Here is a 16,220-nt window from a genome sequence, read left to right on the forward strand (position 1 = left end):
AGTTAGGGTGGTAGGGCTTAGCACGAGACTACACTTCCCAGAGTCCTCTGCAATCAAGGGTAACCATATGACCAAATTCGGCCCCACGACCTAGGAGTGCAAGTATTGTGTACAACCTCTGGGCCCTGTTCTTGAAAGGAAGAAGCTTGCCCTCCACTTTGTCTTCCCTGCTTCCCACCGGCTGGAATGCCGTTGCAATGGCAGGAGCTAGAGCAGCCATTTTGGACCACAAAAAAGAGAGCAGCGTTCTAGGGATGGTAGAGCAATCAGCCCAAGGAGCCCAGGTGGCTGATCCCCGACACTCTGGGGCTGCCATGTCAACCTTGAACTACTATGTGAGCATGAAATATCCTTCTCTTTCGTTAAAGCCACTGTTCTTTTGGTCTTTGTCACAGCAGCACCCATATTCTAACTGCCACGGAAGGGATTGCAAAAGATAGGAAGCATCTTTGGAAACACATCGGTAATTCCAACCAGATATCTTAATTTTTCCGCCGTCTTCATTTTTTTTTTTTTAATTCTGTAAGAGGCCTCCCTCAGATGGCAGATTGAAGGGAAGCCCCCATAAGACCAAACGGCACAATTGCGAATATCAAGGTAGGGTTCTCAGAATCCATTTGGCTTAGAAGCCAGCATTTGTGAGATTCCCCAGGCTCAAGAACAAGGAGTGCCCCCCGTCTTGCAACAGGTGAGGTGAGTGCTGCGGATCCAAGTTTCCCTTCACCACTGATAAGCACAACATTTTGATTAAACCACTGACAATTCTGCTGTAGGGCAGAGAAATTTGGAAACATCAGGAAATCAAACTGTGAAGTCTTTGAAGGAATGTGATTTATGTGAAAATGTGATGAAGCTAATGTGTTTGGCTCCAGCGTTGGGTGGCACGCCTGATTTTGGAACCAGATCTGATGGCTTCTTGGCCCCCCGTGCACCTCTGCTTTCCCCGAGCACAGTTAGCTGGTGCCCTGTGTGTGTTCCAAGACTCATCGCATGTAGAGCTTCCACTGGAGCCTGACTTCCAGGCTGCACGTCTCTAACCAGAGCCACGCACACACGTGCACACTCGCTCCCCGCCCCCAGACACACCAGCGCGCCAAGCGTTATTAGATTTTGGGAGTTTGTTGTAGTTTTACATAATTTCCTTGATGCACTGCAGACTTCTGAGCAGGCATTCACGGTTTCCTCCAGTTAAGCATCAGAGGCTGACTCAGGTCTGGATGGCACCCCCTAGAGTTCATGGAGCTTAATCCCCTTGCCCCTAGGGAGGTGGCATTCCTGTCTGATATGAGGAGGTTCCTGCATGCGCGGGGGGGGGGGGGAGCAGGTATTGTGGGGAGGTAGAGGCAAGGAGGAGAGAAAAAGGGAGCAGACAGAATACAAGAATGAGGACAGTGGCCATGGGTGACTTCCAGGAGAAGGGCCCTCTGTGTGCACTTAAGTGATATTTGGGAGGACCCAGGCCCGAGCCTCTGACCACGGAGGCCACCATGAAAGGCATCTTTGCCTTTGGGCTAACCTCTGGCTAACACCGTCTCCAGAACCTCCTTGGAAATGGGGTGAAATCGTGGCCCCAGCGCATTGGACCTGGGTCTGCAGAGGCCTCCAGAGGAGCTGGCTGGGTGCGACGGATCTTGGTGCAAAGACTCTGGATTCTTTCTTTCACCTTATAGAAGGGGACTGGGGTGTAGAGGGTGGCCTGAGGTCACACAGTGAAGCAGTCACAGACCCAGGATGTGCCCATTTCCTGTTTTCCCCGGCTTGGGCTGCCCTGCCCTGCCCGGGTGGTGTTGGCACCCACTGTTACCAGAGCCATTGCTCAGGCCCTGCCAAGGCTCTGCTGAGGAGGAAGCGTGAACAGACCCTGGGGAGGAAACCCAAAGTCAAGTAATTTAGACCCCACCTCGGTACTGAATTGGAAGAGGTGGGCAGGCCAGTCTGAGACCAGGAAGCCTGGTGCCATTGCCCTGGCTCGCCATACCGCTAGCCTGGCCTTGGAGCAGACCACCGAGCAGCCCTGGCTCCCAGGGCCTGGACACTGGGGGTCTTTGTCCATTGCTCAGGCCCCTGTGGGGAGTGGACCAAAGCTGGGCCCAGACACTTTCCACTCAACCATCCCACCAATGTGCATGTGCCCAGCACTTTACAGGGCTCTAAGGAATGGCGGAGAACAGGAAAGATTCCTGGGGATTAGCTGCAATGTCTTCCAAGTTTCTGGGTGCTCTGCCGAGTACTGAAGAGGCTAGAGGGGCCCCACCGGTGAAGCATGGTCGGCTAACTTTGGTCTGATGTTGCCCTGCCGGTTCTGGGAAGCTGGGTGTGCTTGGGGCGGGGGGCAGCGGGAAGCCCATAGTGGGGCAGGGCCTGCAGAAGAGCTGATGTGTCTGCTGAGGGCAGAGGGGTGAGGTGGGGTAAGCAGATGAGGACAGGGTAGAGTGACCCACCCTGGGGACACTGGGGGGTTTAAACAAGATGGGTGTGTCACACCTGCAGTTTAGGAGGATTCCACGGGACACAGCCTGAGCCTGAAAGGCCCCCGGGCCTCCTGGTTCTAGATTCCTGGCAGCAGGAGCCGTAAGGCCAAAATCACTGGACCTCCCCACCGGGACCTGGCTCAGGAGGATGGCTCAGTCTCGGGGCCCAGCCCCTGGGCGGCTGGGCCATTGGCCTATGGGGGGGTCTCCCTTCCGACCCAGATCTCTCTTTCCTTCCTGTCCCTAACCCCCAACCTTGAAAATGGGGGGTAATCCCCCAATCTGACCACTGAGGGACTCTCAGGATGAGCTGGTCACTGCAGGTGCCATCAGCCCTCAGCTTGGATACTCCCAGTGACAGGACACTTATGGCCCCCCAGGAAAGGACATTTCAGCTGCTTTCTGTATATGGTGTCCATCAGCTTCTTCCCTACAGCCCCGCTTCCAAGGGTGGCATGGGCTCTGAGGGGCCTGGGGACCCCTTCTCTGAGGTTCTGTTTGATGACATGTCTTTGCACTGAGCCTCAGAGATCGATGTTCTGGAACCCTGGCCTCTGCGCCCTGGATGGGTCTTCTCAGGTCTGGCAGACCCACTTCTGTTCTTCTGGAGTCAGGCAGCAGGAGAGACCACCGAGAGCCCCCAGTGGCTGCCCGTGGAAGCGAGGCACCAGCCATGCCCAGCTCTCCAGACTCACTCGGCATCCTGCATTCAGCGATCTGCACCTGACAGATGCTTCAGAGAACATCACTTTGCCGGCAAAATGAAATCCAGCTAATTCTGGTCATCTGCATGCCATCCAGTCTGGGAGCCAGCGCCGGAGCCAGCCCCCCCCCCCCCCGTCCAGGAGCAGATGGGCTGGAGGCTGGAGGCGGGCCAGCTCTGGCCAGCCCCTCCTCTGTCCCCAGACCTCGGCTGCTCTCCCATCTGCGGCCCACGTGACGGCAGCGCCGGGCTCTCTCGGCTCCGCTCCTCACTGACGTGGCCTGGTGCCTCTGATCCTCACTGTTGTCACCTGCGACATGGGCCCGCAGTTCCTGATGTTCTGTGCCCTGGCTACCATGGAGGGGGCTCAGAGGATCAAGTGAGAGTAGGGTGGGGGCGCCCCTTAGAAAAGCTACGGTCACTGTCATCCAAGCTGGATGGCCACAGAGGACCTCTGACCCGCCCGCACGGCGCGGGCCTGGCCCCCAGCGTGGGACCCGGGGCCGGGTGGGTCAGGGCTACTCACACATGGGTTTCAGCTGCCCGATGAGCTCCTCTTTCGTCCACTTTGCCCACTCCTTCTTGTCAGTGTTGATGGAGCAGAGGATGGGGCCGCATGGCTTACCGCAGTCCTCGATGGCTGGGACGTTCAGATAGTGCACCAGGACGATGTCGGGGTTCTGCGGGGAGAGTACAGAGACTGGCAGCATGAGGGAGGCATGGAGCCCATCCAAGAGGACCCCCCAGCAGGTGCAGGCAGGCTGAGCGTCCCTACACCAGGCTTTCTCAACCCTGGCGCTGCTGACATCTGGAACCAGATCATTCTCTGGTGTGGGGCTGCCCTGGGCACCGGCTTCTGCCCGCGGGATGCTAGTAAACTCTGCCCCTTTCCCAGCTGTGACAACTAGAAGTGTCTCCAGCCATTACCCATTGTCCCCCAAGGGATAAAATTCACCCCCAACTGAGAACCACATGGGCTGATTTGTGTGTAACTAAGGACCACACATGAGGCCCGACAGATCGCTAGTCTGACATCTGGGACTTTATGCCAACAGCTGCCCAGGAGCTCTGGCCCCCGCTCCGTGCAGTTCCTCATCACAGCTCACGGGGCGTCCCCCACACAGGCATCATCACCCCCTGCCTCCCTGGGGGAAACAGAGTTTCCGGAGTGCAAGGCACCCCACTTCTAAGGGCCGGATGCCCCTCTGCCCTTCAGCCCGTGGGCTTCTCCCTGGACAAACAACCCCATTAGCGTGTCACTTCTGAGCAACACCCAGGAGGCAGCTGTGGCTCAGAGCCTCTGGACGCTCGTCCTGGGAAGCCTTTAGAACAGAAAGAACTCTCTATGTGAAGACTTCATTTTGTCCCCAGATGGTTCTGTGGAAATGGGTCAGCCGCTTCCCATGAGAATCAATTCAAAACGCCCTCCGAGCCTTTCTGGCCAGCCACCAGCGCTGACAGCGACCTACCGAGGGTATCGGGTGGGACAGAAGCTTCCCTGCAAAGACCCTTGGCCTTCCATGGCTTTCTGTAGCCCTCCAGAATGCAAGGCCATTTACTTGGCCATATCAGGCCTGCCTTTTAAGTTTGTTAAAAAAAAAAAAAAGAACAACAACCACAAAAAAACCCAACACCCCAATCTTAGCTCTTTAGAGTGCATCTGGGTAAATCCAGAAACACCTTCTACCCCTATCAGAAAGCATTGCTGAAACCATAAGGAAACCTATGGCAATATATTAACATGCCCCTGCGGGAGCTGGGGATACAGCCCGTTGGAAGGTTCCAGATGTCAGGCTTTTCCCCAGACCTGTGTTCTCTGCTTTCTCTTAGTGATATCCCCGGCAAGTCCTGGGAGGGCGCGAGGACCCCCAGCATGGAGGAGGCTGGGCCTACAGTTGCCTTTTGGGATATGGTCAGAGCAGGAGTAATAAATGACTATGTGAATCGATCAATGCGTTCATAAATAAAGACCCAACACTACACCATGACCAGTGCAAGAAAGTAGACTGGCATAATTTAAAAAGATTTTCAATAAGGGTTGAAACACAGAGTTTTTTTTTTTTTTTTCTTGCCAACGCTCAGTTAACCAGGAAATTAAATCAACACGAACAGGAGCCTTCTCGTTAATGGCAGCTTTTCTGGATTGCGGTAATCATGCTCCTTAATAATACTGATAATCCCTGACATCCGCATGGTACTTTATTCTTCTCAGAGCACTTTCCAGCCATTACCGTATGTGGTGCCCGCGCTAGCCAGGGAGGCGGGCTGGGCCGGGCAGAGCGCCCTCCATCTACAACCAGCGGACTGGGGCAAAGCTGTGTGGTGGGGGACAGAGCCTGGGCTGAAAGCCAGGGTTCGGATTCCAAATTCAGGGCCTGCCAAGACATCTGGTGGCCTCTTTTTGCTTGGTCTAAGTGCTTTCCCACCTCACATTGCACTTTATCTTTGCAATATGCCCAAGAGGTAGGTGCGTTGGGTAGATAAGTTATGCTCATCGCACAGATGGGGGAGCCAAGGAGAAATGGGGTGATACACCCAAGTCCCTGCTCTGAGTTCTTCCTACAGACACACTGGCCTCCTGAGGGTTGCGTCTGGGCTGGGGGCTCCTTCCTGAGCCTGTGCCTGCAGCACCAGCCACTGAGCAAGACAACAGAGGAAGGATCAAAGGGCTGCAGGCTCCCCAGGCCATCCCCCCCGCCCCCGGGGTCTTCCTCTGATCCCAGCCCCGAGCAGGAGCCTGGCCCTGTGGGGAGGAGCTAGGATGTCAGCCGCCTGGGAGATGAAAGGGCTGCAGCTCACCCTGGGTGCTTGGGGAGGCTGTGAGGGGGTCAAGGCGGTGGGAGGGCAGGCAGGAGCTTGGGGAGCAAAGGGCCACGTTCACCGTGCACCCAAAGTTTCAGGAAGCTCTGTCCCTTCTTCAGGGCCTAGCTGCATTTCTGCATAACCAGCTTCCATCTAGTCTCTGAGGACAGGCACAAGGATCGCCTCCTCCTCCAGGAAGCCTTCCCTGATACCCTGCCCTCCATACATCCACCATAGCAGGATGGAGGTTTGTGTCTTCACAGTCTGTGGGCCTCCACCTCCTTGACCTCCGCCACCACAGGGACAGTGCCTGGCAATGATCGGTGCTCATTTCGTGTTTGTAGAATTGAATTGGGCTGTCTCAGGACTCCCCATCCTTAGGCTTCCCAGGCCTGTGTTCTGCTGACATGTGGCTTCAGGTTTCTGGGTCTACGGAGGGCAGAGCAGTCTTTCTGACTCCTAGGAGGCTAAGAGGCAAGGCTGTTCCTTACCCTTGTCTGGCTCTAAGGGCCTCTTTGAGAACTGCATGAGGGCTGTGGATATTCCAAGTCTAGCTTCAGAAACTACCCAAGGCACATCAACACGGCATTTCAGGGGTTCACAGAGCCAGCGGCCTGTGTGCCGCACATCTGTAACTACTGATTTAGGGATTCTAGATCTACCACTGTTCCTGTTGAATCGGGGAGTATGCCCAACGTGGAGCCTTTGCTCTGGGCCTGGGCTGCTCGGTGGCCTTGATACGCTTGGGGGGAAGGTGCCAGCCCCGGAAGGTTCAAGGAGTCTGGGCTTGGGGTTAGGGGCTGCAGGAGCAGAGAGCATCATGGTCTGTGTCTTCAGCACAGATTTCATCCTAGGGCCTGGGGATTCTGTGTCTGAAACACCCGAGCTGAATTTTAAGTGACGACTTCCTGGCTGGGGCTGGTTTTAAGACACAGAGTGATTGAAGTATTTTTGGAAATTTGGGGCACACATCGCTTCTTGGCAACATGATGATTTTATTCATTAGTTGTGCATTTTATTGGGTGTTTTTGGCAGAAAAATATAATAGCCAGAGAGTCCCAATGCATCAGCTTCGTGGAGCGCTCATAAGGGTGTCAGATCCTGGCTGAGGGCTGCTCGGGGGCTGGAGAGGTGCTCGCCTGTGCCCAGCTCGGGGGGGGCCCAGCCCAGGACGCACCCCAGCAGACCCGCCAGGACTCTGGATTCTGGATGGTTGTGCAGCCAGCTTGCCTTTGTCTTCCCTGGGCTGTTTGCATGTTTCCCTGGGGTTTACCACCCAGGTCTGGTCTTACAGGTCGGGGGGCATTCAACATCAAGTCCAGAAGCTCCTCCCTGGGCGACGGGACTCCTGTGAGCATACTAGAGGCCGACCCCCACGAAGAGAGCACGACCCTTGAAGATGAGCCCCCTGAATGTCCAGGAGGCCCCGGGCTGGTACCAAAGGCCTAGAGGAGGGAGCCCCATGGGGATGGGCTGTGGCTGAGGATAAGTAAGAGTCTCAGAGACATTCCAGAACATTTTGGAAAGCGCAACGGACTAGGTGACCCAGCCTTCCTTTTGATGCCTTGAGCTCCTCACGTGCAGGTGGAAACAGCCCCCACAGGGCCCCTGAGAGGTGTGACGTCCCCTCTGGACAGGAAGAAGTCCCACACTCTTCTACTGCCACTGCCACCAGACCAGACCCCAAACCAAACCAAACTCTGACATTTCTCTGACAGAATGACCAGAGTGAAGCTAGCGGGCAGTTTGTCCACCTAAAACGCACTCCCTCTCTGTGGCAGCCCCTCTGCCCTGATGTTCCTCTGAGCGCAGGGGGACTCCCCTCCCTCTACGCCTCCCAGCGGGGTCCTTGCCCCTCTTCCTCTCCGACTGACCTCATGCGGCTTCGCAGCCTTACGACCTCCGTGTGGTGCAGATTCCAGCTTTCTCTCCCCAGCCCCACCTCTCTGCTTGGTTCAGGCTCATCTGTCCAACTGCCCGTTGACAGCCCTTGTTGGGGCTTCCAAAGTACCCCTGGCTAGCAGGGCTGAGCCTGATGTCCCCAAGGCCCGCCCGGCCCACCGGGGCCCTGCCCGCCCCCAGCCATGCACGTCATTCTTCCTTCTCATTCCCTCGCCCTCCGCAGCCAGTCCAAACGAGCTCCGTCATTCCTCCCAGCCGCCCTGTACCCCCCGCTCCCTGGGCCCTCACCTCTGCCGCAAGGACCCTCCGTGGGCCTCCTCACTTCCGCTCTGGCCTCCCTGCCCACCCACTATCTCCGGCCAGCAGCCCTGATCCTGTGAATGGGGCCAGCCTCTCTGGCCCTTCGAAGGGAGCTCACGTTCCTGACATGGTTATGGGATGACCATCTGTTTCTCCCCTGGTCTCACACCCCCCTTGGCCCACCCACCTGGACACTGCCGTTCCCCAGACGGCCTGTTCTCTCCTAAGCCCTTCCCCAGCTGGTGTGCTCCATCCGTCCCACAGGTCCTGCAAACCTCACCACCGCCTCCACCTGCACACCTTACTCTGAGACCCCATGGAATGGGTGCCCCCCATCCCTGCTGTCCCAGCACCCCTCACCACTTCCTGTTTGGCTCTCACCCCCATTTCTGAGCTCTGAGCGCCTACTGCTTGGCCTGTCTTCCCAGCCGATGTATGAGCCCCGCTGGCTAGGCTCCTGCAACGGCTGGCTCCCCAAGCCCAGGGCCAGCACCTGCCGAGTGCCGAGGGTGCCCTTGGGGCACGGGCCAGTGAGCCTGCCAGGCAGCCGACCTCGCTGGGGGAAGCAGCATGGGGACAGCTGTCTCCTCCCTGGTGACTCAGCATTGGGCACCCAGGAGACCCCCAGTGTGTCTTCCTGAGGGACATACGGACTCAGGAGGAGGAGGGGAAAGAGGAGGTGTCTGTCCTCTTGGAAGTGGAGTGGCAGCACCTGAGGGGGCCCAGGAGCCCTTGGCCCCTTGGTGGGAGGCTAAGCTGGCCCCTTGACCCAGTGCCACCCCAGTTTTTATCTGAAAATGTGAGGTTTGGATTTGCTGGTTGACCTAGTTCCGGACTGCCAGGACTCTGCGGGGCAGAGACGCGTATGGAGGCTGAAGGTGGTGGAAGGGTGTGTCCTGGGGGCCAGAGTTAGTTGGCCTCCTAAGATACCGTCTCCAAATGGCATACTTCATTCACCTGACCCTCGGGGACAAAGGGAAGTCTAGGGAGAACAGGTCAAGGACCTTTACGTCCAAAAGCACAGGAGGGGTTAGGAATGTTCCGGAAAGGGGATGCTTTGCCAAAGTCATACAGGCTCCTTTACAGCAGGATTTGTCAGTCTTTACGACACCCGGCTTAGGAGGATAGCCTCATTCGTGTTGCAGTAAACAGGCTTTCCAAGCTTATTTGAACGTCAGCCTGAGTCCCTGTTGGGACCCTAGTGTTCTCTGGAACACAGTCTGGGAACCATTGATAGAGTTCAAAGCCAAAGGAAATGACTGTCAGCAGCTGCTGGAAGACAGCCTCCCACCCCCAGTTCCTTGGGTCTCTGGGGCGTTGGGGTTTCAGATGCCCAAGAGCTGCCCCCTTTCCCCGGGCACCATCCCTGGCCTGGCCCAAGGCTCATGTGACATTTGAGCTGCTTTCACCTGACCACCGAGTTTCTGAGGAATCCCTGCCCTGATTTGGTGCCCTGTCCACATGGGTCTCCCCTTCCTGGTCACCACGGCCAAAGTTCCTCCCCTTACCCGGGGTGGGGCTTCCTTTTGGGAAGACTGGAGCAGAAGGGGGGGCGAGGTGGGGGACTGTGTGTCCCCTTCAGTCGTGGGCTTGTCCCTCCTGACCTGGGTGCCCCGGGCCACTGGGGTCCTGTGGGGAGAGGCAGGTGGGAGATGCTGGCCCAGCCGTGGGGAAAAAGCACGGCTGCCCATTTAATCTTCTTAATTACTGGTGATGGAATTTGAGAGAGAGAGACCGCGTTGGTCAAGAAAAAAACCCCTGCTCCCCCTGGGGCTGGTGGCCACTACCGTGTGGGCGCTCAGTGACTGGGGCAGGCGGCAGCCAGGGCGCCTGGAGCGGCACTGGTGATCCAGATTAATCTGCAGCGGCCCCTGGGGTGACTAGGGATTTCTGGACCCTCGTGCCTGGGGTGAGTGGGTGCAGCAAGCAGCCCGGGAGAGCGGCAGGTGGAGGTGGGCCGTGTCTCTCTGATGGCTCCCACAGGCTTCCCTGGCAGAGACCCTGCCCGGGAGAACCGGACTCACCCTCCATGGAGGACTGGATCTCAGGCCAGGGCTGGAGGCAAGAGGGAGAGGCAGGAGAGGGGAGGGGGAAGGAAAGAGGAAAACAGACCAGGAGGCACAGCAGACGAGCCCAAGCTGGTGGCAGCCACAGTGAGTGGCACAGAGCCTGGGACGGGGTACTAAACCTTCTCCCAGTCCCCAGGGACCTCCAACTTCCAACCTGCAGCCAGAGCCCCACGGCTCCTGTGCCTCCCAGCTCCTGAGAGTTCCAGGGTAGGGCCCAGGGGCGGGTGCTCCAGCGTGCGCAAGCACTTGACCCTCCTGAGCCTCCATGTCTGCCCTTTGGCATGGGGGAGGACGGTGGCTGGCTTTGACTTGGTTGGGAGAGGGGCAAGGCCATAAGGAGCTCAGGTTGGGCCTGACCCACGGCCAGTACTCACAAGCAAGGCTACCGACACTGCTGATTTGAATGGGGGTTCAGTAATCCGCTATAGGTTCAAAAGGGAGGTGGGGGGACATTCCAGTTTGCAGGGGGGAGCTGAGCCCGCACCTGCTGCATGCAGAGCCTAGCCCCAGGTGTGTAACAGGCTCTGGAATGGACTGAAGGTGCAGCAGTGAGCTCTCCACCAGAGGCCCCACTCGGGGCCCTGACTTGCCCAGAGGCAGAGCCTCGGGGGGGGGGGGTGTCACGTCCTCCTCTTGGCCACCGCTGGATTTTGTCCACTGCTGGGCACCAGGGGCTCCCCCCAGCCCCGGCCCGGGCTCCTCCCCCGCCATGGGAAGGAGGGGGCCCAGAGCCAGCACCCCCTTCTGTGGAGGAAGCAGGACAGCAGTGCAAGAAGTGGTTAAAAATGCAAAAAGCTGTTGGTTTTGATAAAGAAAAATGCAGCTGCAACATCTGTTTGACTCTTGTTTGCAGCTTCATCAACGCTAAGTGGTCGATAAATCAGAGTGGCATGGCGTTCCGTTTCTTCTGTGGCTCAGTCATTAATCTCGTGCCAGTTCTCATGAAAAATGAAGGAGAGAGGCTGTGTGATAGTGAAAATGTATACATTACCCAGAAAGTCATAATAGCGTGTAATAGTGCCACACACCTCCCCACTTGCCACTGGGGTGCGGGGGTGGGCCCGGCGCAGGGCCGGCCCGGGGAGGGGGACAGGGAGTAACTCAGCTCAAGCCTATTCTATTATTGCCTCTGTCATGTGAACACCATTTATGGAGATCCCGAAAGCCCCACAAGCCTGATCTTAAGAGGCAGAGCCTTCCCCGTACCTGGGTGCTTCATAAATGGGGTAGATGCCCATAAAACAGGAGTGCAAAGCCGGCAGAAAGAAGGGCAGGATTTATTAGGGAATGAATAAATGATGATACCAGGCGCCTCAGGGCTGTGGGTGTCACCGTGCTGCAAGGCAGAGAAAAATCCTCTTGCCTGCGCTCCAGCTGCCCGGGGCAGCGTGGCATCCCTCCTCTGCTCTGGATAAAGCCATGGCCCCATCCGAAGCAAGACCAGTCATGGGACCCTGGGCAGGCTCCAGTTCTCTCCCCTCAGTTCCCCACTGAGGGCTGCCAGCAGGCAGGCTGAGGGTCGTGCCTGCTGGAGGACACGCAGGAACTGCGCTCCTTGAGGAGGGCCAGGGCGGGCGGGCCCGGCTGCCTAGGTCTCCTGCAGGCTGCTACCCCCCTTCCAGTTCTCTCTTCTCCGCTGCCACATTTTACATCCTCTCTGCTCCTCAGGAGGCGGGGGAGCGGGGGGGGGTAGGAACGTGCCTGTACCCCCAGCACACACCTCCCAGTGGGCACCTCTATTTACAAAGATCGCTTTCTGAGCATCAGCTGCATGCGAGACCCCACCTTCAAGCCCCACTGGCGATTCCTCACTTAGTCCCTTCAACACCCCACGGATGCTGGTGCTACTGTTACGCCTTCCAGGGACGGAGACTCTCAGTGCTCAGGATGCTGTAACTCAGCCCAGCCCTGAGTCCCACACCTCCCCTCCGCCTGGTCCCTGGGGCTCCAAGGGGACTGGCCAGAGCCGGGGCGGGGGTGCGGGATGGATGCTGTGGGTGCAGCCTCAGTGCCCGGGGTAGCAGCGGCCTAGGTAGCGTCTGCGCCAGAACACAGCCAAGTCGAGGGAGCCTGGGCAGGTCATGCAGGGCACTGGGAGCTGAGGGGAACAAGGCTGGGGCCGGAAATCCTGGCTTCTCCGGGCAGGGCCGGGGCAGCAGATCCCTGGTCTCCACATCAAGAGCCTCCACAGGACCCCCCCCCCCCCCCCCCGTGTTCAGGCAGGGCTGTGAGATGGGGCACGGGGACAGCCAGGAGCCGAGCACTTGGCGACTGGGGGCAGACCCAGGTCCCCAAAGTTGGGGGTGGCTAAAGACCCCAAAACAGAGAAAGGCGGGAGAGAAGGAACAGAAAGAGGGGCCCTGGAGGTGAAGAGGTGAATAGGTGAAGCCAGCGGGCGGCGCAGTCCCCGGGAGCCAGACCTCGGCTCTGCCTGGGTAGCTGGGGACACAGAGGGCCTCCCTGCTCCCCAGCTCGGGCCCCGCAGGGCGGGGGGGGGGCGGTGGATCTTGGGGTGATGCCCAGCGGGGATCCTCTCTCTGTTCCACGTGGGGGCAGAGGCCGGCCGCCCTGGGGGAGTCCCCGCGCCCCTTCCGCCCGGCTGCTGTCATTAAGCCGCGCGCACCACGGGGAGTCTGGGGCCGCAGTCCTTTCCCGCTTGGAGGGAGGCTGGGAGGCTTAATTAGTTAATGTGGGTAAAGTGGTCTGAAGATGAAAACCCTGGGTAATTGCCGAGTGCCGCCGCTGCCGTTATTACACAATTACCAGAGTTTTCCAGTCTCGGGAATAGACTTAAACAATTTCCACCTGGCGCGGAGTTCGGGAGCCGTGCTGGCTGAGCTGCCGGCCCGCGCTGCCCGCTCCAGCCCGCAGGTGACGCGGGAACCTGCGCCTGGCACGGCCCCGGCCACATCCGGGACGCCGGGCGGTGCTGGCGGGAAGCGGGGTCACCTCCCCAGCCCCCCAGCCCCGCCCACGTAAGGACGCGTGGGCTTCGAGAGGCGCCAGGCAGGCCACCTGTCCCAACCTTCCGGAAGCCTCTGAGGAGGTTTGACTCAAAGGCCGCCTAGAAGGTCAAGCCGTCCTGCACGACCACCGTGGTGGAGAACGCTTCATCACGCCGCCAGACCTGGCTGCCGAGCGCACCTGGGCGGCGGGGCGTGCGGGCAGCTTTCCGGACGCACGCACGGAAGCCGTGAAGTTCACGGTGGCGCGGGGCCAGGCCTGGCTTTATTTAAAGTCGTTACAAATGATCTAAGGGAAGGAATGACCAATAAAATCTCATTTGCAGATGACACTAAACTTTTATGGGTGACGAAGGGCCCATAAAGTGCCCGAAGTTTGCGATGGGTCCTGAGAGGCTCTGGCGGGGTTGCGTGAGTGGGTGCAGAGCGACAGACGGAGACCATCGCGGGAGGCGCGCAAGGCGGTGCGCTGGGGAAGAGTAAAACACATTGGCTGTGGAGGCGGGTGGGCCCGGTGCCCTCCGCAAACCCAGGGAGACCTCTGCGGTTCACGGACGCCAGTGTCCAAAGTCATCGCTGGGGCCAAAGGACCAAGCCTGGTGAGCTGGGCGCACCCAGGAGCTGGAGTCGGAGTAGCAAAGGCTCTTTATTGCAAACCGTCGTCTGGACTAGTGAGTGCAGGGGGCGCGGGGGGCTACCGATGGAGGGGGGCCGTGGCCACTGGGGCACCAAGATAAGGATTTTTCTGGCCAGAAAGACAAAAGCCGAGAGGAAATGCAGTTTAAGTGTTTTAGGTCAGAAAGGGGAGAAGGTGAATGTGTGCTTTTTCACCAGATCCCCAAATGCTAAGAATAAGGGTTCCCCTTGGAGCTCAGGACGGTAATTTTAGCGCAAACAAACTCTGCACAGCGGGCAGTTAACGGGCAGTTAACCTACGAGACTCATTATCCCAAGGGGGGACATGGGCTGAAAAGTAGAAATAGATTTTTTTTTAATGGGTGATATTAGTTCCTGGGTGGCTGATCTGTAAGGGGTTATGGAAGGAGGTCAGGATGTTGGGGGTCATCTCTCTCTGGGACCCAGATCTGGGGGGCACCCCCCAGGTGGGATCCGGGGATCCCGGATGACAGGCCGGGGTGCTCAGCCTCTACATGTCATTTCCCACTTACGGGGCACCTGCCAGGGATGCAGGCGGCTGTCACCCTATAGCTGGCAGAGCCTGAGCTTGAATGAGATTGTTGGTTTTTCTCCGGCACTCACCTTGAACTCATTTTCGATTTATTAAAAGTCACAGCAAGAGTCCCTCTAGCCAGCCCTCAGGTAAGACGCCTTGGACCTTTTGCTGAGACGCAGAACTCTAGGGAAAGGGTTCTGCTCAGGGTTTGAGGCCCTGGCCCAGTGGGGACCCAGGGGGAAGGCCTCAGGGCTAGCAGCATGGATGCTTGGTACTCAGGTCTTGGGGGCTGCAGTCCCTACTCCTCACATCTCTCCCCTCCCAGGAGCCACATCCGTGGGCCACACAATCCCCTTCTCATCAGCCTCTGGCTGAGACTTGGCCGTGGGCTCCTGGAAGACTAGAAGCCAAGCCCATTGCCCTCCCCTCCCTGTCCCTTCCTCTCCAAGGACATGTGCCTCAGTCTCGCTCCCGGGGCTGGTGTCTCTGCTCAGAACCGTGCCCCATTAGGCAGTGAGTCAACCCCATCAGACGACAATGGCACCAAACAATCATCCAGGCATCTGACATGCTCTGGAGCTTTTCCTGTCCATCTGCTCGTCACAATAGCTCTGGAGGAAGCCGAGCATGTGCCACAGTCCCCACTGGCCACATGAGCCCCCTCAGACGGAGAGGTGCCACATGATCTGATCAGAGCTCCAGGACCAATGGGAGGCGGAGCTGAACATAACTCTACTGCATTGGTGTTCTTGTGATAAAAGTATCCACATGTACTTTAGGGAACAAACCATCTCTTTCAGCCTCAGTCCAGGGAGGGGGCATGTGACTTAGGCTGGCCAACTAGAGCCCTGCATTCTCTGGGCCATGATGACTGGCAACCAGAGGCAATCAGAGCTAATCCCTGGACTTGGCTGGAGCCTCTAGGGGGCAGGGATGCTCTTTTCTACTGGACCTGAGCCTGGGAGGATGAAGCTTCAGGCTGCTGGAAGCCATCTCTTGCCATCAGGGCATGGAGTCCAAGAAGGAAGCCAACATGGAGGGAGAGCTGAGGGAAGGAGACACCAAAGCTCCAGGTTATTGATTGGAGGCTCCTTGATCCAGTCATGCCTGAAGCCAGAACACCTCAAGACTTTTCAGTAACTCAAACCCCCAAATTTTCTTTTATCCTGAAGCCAGTTCAAGTTGGATTTTCTGTTGCATCAACCAGACGAGAACCTTAACTCCTAAACAGATGTGTCTTCCTTTTGCTAAGCCACCCCTCTCTCTCCTCTCTACCATTTGGACGGTCCTCTGGTCCCAGCAGCAACTACAGTCACTGCGATCGCTGAGAGCTACCATTTATTCAGCACTCATACGCTCCAGTGCTGGGTGCTAAGTGCCTCACAGGCCTCAGCTCATTTAATCCTCGCCAGGACCCCACGAGATAAGGGCTTCCTATCATTATCTCTACTTTACACACCAGGAGCATGAAATGAAAAGAATCAGGTCTCCTGCCAAAGTGCCACCTTGAGTCAAGGTCTATGTGATGCTAAAGCTCACAGTGACATGTGCTCTGGTTCCACCTGCCAGGGTTCAAGTCTGGGTTCTGCTACTTCCCAGCTGTGGACCTTGGGCAAGCCCACCACTGGGCCTCAGTTTTCTCACCTGTAAAAGGGGGGGATACCGCTACCTACCCCATGAGGTAGTGAGGACGAAATGAGATAAGCGCTCGAACACACTGAAGTGGCCAGGTATTATCATGATCGCTTCTCAGACCCGTGTGACTTCATCCCTCGGCATTGCTACTGACCACCTGTCCCCAGGATCTTACAGCACTTGTGTGTGGGGCGAAACCAA

General features: G+C 57.7%; 1 protein-coding gene across 11 annotated transcripts in view; it reads right to left on the minus strand.

Annotated features, from left to right (window-relative positions):
- Positions 1–16,220, minus strand: part of CAMTA1 (calmodulin binding transcription activator 1) — an 868,902-nt gene that overhangs the window by 101,520 nt on the left and 751,162 nt on the right. For all 11 annotated transcript variants that reach the window (XM_073903391.1, XM_073903394.1, XM_073903390.1 and 8 more), the window contains exon 7: positions 3,701–3,854. In XM_073903391.1, coding sequence (XP_073759492.1) covers positions 3,701–3,854 — 154 coding nt within the window. The remainder of the gene's footprint in view (positions 1–3,700; positions 3,855–16,220) is intronic.

The sequence above is a fragment of the Callorhinus ursinus genome, unplaced genomic scaffold (genome assembly GCF_003265705.2).
Source record: "Callorhinus ursinus isolate GAN/ISIS: 27379988/994484 unplaced genomic scaffold, GSC_fseal_2.0 scaffold18, whole genome shotgun sequence".
Lineage (NCBI taxonomy): Eukaryota > Metazoa > Chordata > Mammalia > Carnivora > Otariidae > Callorhinus > Callorhinus ursinus.